Raw genomic sequence first — 6,000 nt, forward strand, 5'->3', positions numbered from 1 at the left:
ATGAAGAGAGCTGGCTTCAACTAATATCCCACCCAATGTCTCACCTGTACTAAAGGGCTTCAGGTTTTAGTTCTGGAAAAGCTGTCATAGGGGGATTTATTACCTTCATGTCTCTTAGTCTTTGTTTTTTTTTCCTCCTGGCTAACATGAGAGCCTTGAAGGGAGGTGGCATTATTGCAGCTCCAGGAGTGCTTGGGGGTTAGCATCTGCACATGCTAGAAATAAAAACAAAAGATAATGCAGCACTGCTGCAAATGAGGTCTTGCCATCTGTGTTACGCCTTCTTAAGTAAGGTTTAGATGATGTAATTTGGGAAGAGCACACTGGAGTAGATAATCAGGTGTAATCTTTTGCGGCAGATGCTGAAATGGCTCACTTCTTGCAGTAGCTTTTAAGTTTTTGTCAGAGGGGAAATAAACCGGTGTGTTCCTGTGGTGTGTGTTGCAGATCGCACTGAGAAGCATTCCACAATGCCAGACTCACCTGTGGATGTGAAGACACAATCCAGGCTGACGCCTCCAACCATGCCACCTCCTCCCACTACCCAAGGAGCTCCAAGAACCAGTTCATTCACGCCCACAACATGTAATTAGACTTACTTTCTTCCTTTTTTTCCATATTCTTTCTATTCTGTGTATAAGAAACCAAAATACGTGGAGGGAAATGTGCATAACATGGCAGGAGCTGCATTTGGTTGTACTGCAATGACATAATTAAGCAAAACTAACACCACAACAAGTTAAGGCATCTTTAAGGTATTAAAACATCGAGCTCAGAGTTTGTTGTGTCGTTATTTCATTGAAAACTTGGCCACAGTGTCAAAAGAGTGAGCACTAGTTTCCCATGTACTTAATGCTTAGATCAGTCCTTCTGTGGGAAGCACAGAAAACCTTTTCTTTTATGCCACTCTGTTGTTAAAGAGTCGCGTTCCCTTTTGTATAGAAACTTTGGAGTTTTTGTTTATGTTTTTGAAGTGGGGGTAATTCATAAAGAAAATACTTCTCTTCATCCCACTTATCATTGAACTAAGAATTTAGATTTAAGTGCTATATAATGTCTAGTTGATATTGATATAAAACCAAAAATAAAGGCCTTTTGTTGGTTTATCTAGAGATTTTGAGTCTGTGACCACTTGCCTTCTCTAAATCACTTGGGGTTGCATCTCTGTCTCAGTCTATTGATGTAAACACACAAGAAACTACTAGTCTTGATGGAATTACTCTGCATTCGTATCAGTGTAACTTGAGATTTGAATCTGGCACGTTGTCTGGACTATTCTTTTCACAGCCATGAAATGATCCACATTTCTCTTACCAAGATTTAGCTGCAAATTTTTTGGTCTCTTTTATACTGCCTTGTAATAGTATAAACATGAGAATGTGTTTACATTTCACATTTTAAATAAAACATTTTTAGAACAGTAGAATACATATGCCTAAACAGAATGAAGGCAGCATCTTCTATTTGTCTTGCCTATGTCTATTTAGTCCCTTTCGGTCTGTTAAATGCCTTATTTAAAATTCACCTCTATGCAGAAGGCCAGCTGGAGGCCTTTGTGCTGCTTATCCGGAACCCCGTCCTGTTCTACACTGAACTTAAACAGCAAGGAGGGTTTGTGCCAGCTATTTGCATAAACTCAAATTTAACCCAGTGACCCTGATCCTGCAAAGATTTGTCTGTTTGCTTAACTCCAGCACCTGAGTCATTCTAGGAGCTACTCCGATCTAAAAACTGTTTCTAGGTTTTTGCAGGATGGGGCTCCTACAGATATAACTTTCCAGTGTGATGCACTTTGCACAGTTCAGGGTAGTCTTTAGCAATCATAAAAGGAATAGGACAGTGTTTCTTTAATTACTCTTACAATCATCAATGTACTCGCAGGATTTCTGGATGTTTGTTTATTTGATTGCATTCAGCACTTTGGAAGGTGTGTGAACCATAGCTGATTTTTTTTGGCTGTTAATATGAAGACGAAAAGTTGAAAAAGTCTTAATTTTAATTGCCTTTTACCCTGTCAGATATTGGAGTTTGGCCTTAGCAGTTCCAGCTTGTACAGTAAGCAGTCACTTCTGTTGGAGTGTCTGTTACATTTATTAGGACTCCAGCGGGAATGCCTCTAGGCCAGGACGATCATACTTGTTTCATGGTCAAGGGTATGCTTATTTTTTTTGGTTTAGACAATTAAAAACTCTTGATTTATATTAGTTCAAAATTTTAAATGTTACATCCTGTTTATTAGTTTGAAATTTAAAATGTTAAATCCTGTTTTATTAATGACATGGGTTTGTTTTAGAACTGATGTAGATCTTGTTGACAAATTCAGCCATTATAAGGGAAGAGATAAAATCATTGGGGGGGGGGGGGGGGGGACATTTTTAGAGAAGCTGCATTTGGCAAGTATTTCTTTCATTGTGGGAGAAATTTTACCTGCCTTTCTCCTTCTCATATTTATCCTAGGTAATGCACTCTGCTGTTCAGTGCTTTCTTGATCATAGCCCCAGTACCCTATCCTCAGAGCAGCCCCTTACCAGTGACTGAGTTGTTGGGTGGTGTCAGGCTAGAGTAGGACATGTTCTTATTCTTCCTAATTCTCATTTACTAAGTTCATGGTATGATGACTTTTGGCTATGCAAGTTCCTTGCAATCACAATGTATTTGTTTACTCAGATATCTCGCTCTACTGGAGTGCTCAGAGTATGGCTTGGAACTGCACGTAGACCTGAACTAGCTGAAGCCAGCTTCTTCCTATTTCTGCTTTTTCCACTTCTTGTACTCCCTAGCCCAAGCAGCTAGGAATAGACAGCCAAAAACTAGGCTAAAACACAAGCAAAAACTAGATAACCTTTCAGATGGCTTTTTCTGTAGTATCTCCAGAAGGGCGCTTCAGTCACTGGGGCAAAAGCTCCTTCAAAAGTATTGTGGTGGTGATTTAAATCTAGTAATAGGTGTCCACCCTCAAAAAGGATTTGCTGTCTAAAAATAAAGATGACTGATGAAGAAAGTGACAAGGAGAGAGGGATATTTGGCGTCAGAGAGGTGTTTCATTAAGAAACATTGAAAGTTCTGTAAGTTGCTAGATTGCCATGGTTATGCTTTTAAATAGGGAGCAATTTAGACTGATACTGCTATGCATTTTTGATTATAGATGAGTTTCTGATTTTTGATGTTTTTTGGATGGGTCCTGAGTGACTTCCCAAAAAGAAATCAGCAGATTGCCCCAAGGCACTGGCTAGCTGAGCATGGCTGCTGCTGGGCACAGTCGCGTGCTGCGTGCTCCCACCTGCCAGTGCACTGGTACATGTATTTCTGGGGAGCTGTCCTTGTTCTTGCAATGTGCTGTCATTTTGACGAGTCAGACTCAAACTACTTCAATAGAGTGTGCTTGACTGTTGTTGTTCCAAATAACCTGGGTGGAAAAGGATGTCCTCAGTTTGATTCTCTGCTCTTTTCTGCAGTGTGGGTAAGAATCAAACTGAAATTGCTGCCAAAAACTGCCTGTTGTCTTCAGTATTTCTGCATGAATCTCACTGCCATAAATTTTGAACATTTAGTACTTTAGATAGTTATACTCACAGCGACCCTGCAACAGGAGGGAAATGCTTTCTTAGCCTTATTAGAGATATGGTACTGGCATGTGAAAACTGAGTGATTTGCTTGTGGTCTCTGAGAAGTCTTCTGAAGTCTAGCTTCATGCCCTAGCTGCAAGGCTTCAGGCCACAGTGGGCATGGCACCATTTGTACCTGCACAAACAACTTTGTGTGTTCCATATGTTAGCAGCTAGGAAATCTGTATCGGAAAAAATAACCTCCTCATTGGGTGGTATAAGGTTAAAACGTGAAAGTCCTGTTTTATAAACACAGCTGTCAGTTGTGTGTACAAAACACAAGTAAAAATATTCAGAGATAAACTGAGCCTTCGTGAAATATGTCTGCACATTTTTTTCTACCCCAAAAAGCAATTTTTTTTTGGTCTTCAATCATACATGCACTCATGTTCTTTGTCTCTCCGTTTCTCTTTCTGTCTTTTTTTTAAATCTTCTGACAAAAGGCTGAGCTTTTCAGGTCCAGGAGCATTTTGAGGGGGCTGTGTGATAGGCAGCTGCTGTTACTTCCAATCTACACACTGTTCAGTACCAGCTACTGGGAAAAAAATATAAACTGCATAGTCTTGCTTTGTCAAAAGGCTAATTATCTTTGATTGTGCAACTTAATTAATTTTGAGGTCAAGCACAGAAAACATAAGCTGATGGATTTCCCCCTCTATCTTTTCTCTCACTCTCTCTCTCTGACTCTCTCTCTATTTTATCTTCCCTTCTCTCTTTTTCTTTCAGTAACCAATGGCACTAGCCATTCACCAACAGCGTTAAATGGAGCTCCATCTCCTCCTAATGGCTTTAGCAATGGGCCATCCTCTTCCTCTTCCTCTTCTCTGGCTAACCAGCAGTTACCGCCAGCTTGTGGAGCTAGGCAACTCAGCAAACTGAAGAGATTTCTTACAACCTTACAGCAGTTTGGCAATGACATTTCACCAGAGATTGGGGAGAGAGTGCGTACCCTTGTGCTAGGACTTGTGGTAAGCAAAAAACCAATGATATAATAACTGTGATCGTTTTCTCTCCTTTTCCCTCTTGTATGCTTGACACGTTTGTTAAATAAAAGAGTGGGTCACGTACACTGCATGTATCATACTTTAAAGATACCAAACACGCAAGAATGCAAACGTGCTGGCTCTTGCTGCTGGAACTAACACAAGTAAGTTGAGTAGCATCCCATGGGTGGCAGCTATGCCCAACCAGATACAGATTTGACTCTTTTTTGCCAGTATAGTATTATGCTGTAATGGTGTGAAGGGGTTTTCGTTCTATACTGGCAGCACCCCTAACGTAGACATACCTTGAATTATATAATGTAGTAAAACATGGTTTGTCTTGCCTAGTTTAGTTGGCTGGGGAGAGTGCCCTACAGTGGCAGAATACTGGTTAAAAAGGTGAGCTGAATATGTATGTTTGGACTGTGGTTACATAGTGCAAAACCTTTTCTCAGTGTTCATTGAACCCAACCATGAGGGGCCTGACGATGCATTGCTGCTACTTAAGTTACCTTATTTATAAGATTATCTTCTATGGCTGAATGAAAATCTCAGCTTTTTCTTACCTACATCTGTCAAGTTGAGCTGCTGTTTTACAGGCAAACTGTTGTGAATCTGGCCCAGGATTCATTCTGTTCCCAGTAAAGTCCTCTCTCCGCCAGACAGTGTTGTCTACCGTGTATCTCCTTCAGCAATAATTAGGTGTACCAGGAAAAATGCTGTTGTGGTGCTCTAATTTACATCTGTTCCGAGCAGCTGCAGTTGCCATTGACTTCATTTGGAGCAAAGACTTCCAGCACTGTTTAGCGTTCAGGTGTCCTCCTCCGCTTGTATCTTCACAAAACCCTACTGACAGCAGCAGAGACCCCTTCACTTGAGTCTGTGTCAAAAGGGGATTTAATGTAGGCAGTGTAACTTCAGTAAGTCCTACTCTCCATTTGTTTCCATATCCAAAATGCCTGTTTAATGAGGTTTTGCTTGTCACATTGTTCTCTGTGGAAAGGGAAACTAGTAAAGAAACTAAAGAGGGCTTTGGGAGCATCTACCTGCCCTTGATTTTCAGAGCAGAAGTGCTTGCCCACTGCTAATTACAGTTGATTTCTACCTTTCTGAGTTCTGAAGAGCAAATTAGGATCTTTTCCTTGGGAATGTCCACATATCATGTTACTGTCTTGGTCAACCCTGTGCAGCATGTGGTCTTCATGATTATGCCCTCAACTGCAAAGTAATAACTTTCCTACATAGCTTAGAACATAATAAACAATCCTCTCTAAAAGTACGAGAGGCAAAGTGCAGTTTTCCTCCCCAAACAAGGAAGAACATGCCTTTAAAAAGTGTGATATTTTTGTGTGCATGTTAATTGCCACTTCTGCACTGGGAACAATATTATAAGAGGCTCCAACAGAAAATTT

The 6,000-nt window shown here is 40.6% G+C and overlaps 1 protein-coding gene across 16 annotated transcripts in view; it reads left to right on the forward strand.

Annotated features, from left to right (window-relative positions):
* Window positions 1–6,000, forward strand: part of RUNX1T1 (RUNX1 partner transcriptional co-repressor 1) — a 206,604-nt gene that overhangs the window by 153,093 nt on the left and 47,511 nt on the right. For all 16 annotated transcript variants that reach the window (XR_013927275.1, XM_080381738.1, XM_080381740.1 and 13 more), the window contains 2 exons: window positions 448–585; window positions 4,332–4,573. Coding sequence is in view for 15 of the 16 variants with exons in the window: in XM_080381738.1 (XP_080237864.1) it covers window positions 448–585; window positions 4,332–4,573 (380 nt within the window). In the remaining variant the exon portion in view is untranslated. The remainder of the gene's footprint in view (window positions 1–447; window positions 586–4,331; window positions 4,574–6,000) is intronic.

Source organism: Falco punctatus, assembly GCF_963210335.1.
Source record: "Falco punctatus genome assembly, chromosome: 3".
NCBI lineage: Eukaryota > Metazoa > Chordata > Aves > Falconiformes > Falconidae > Falco > Falco punctatus.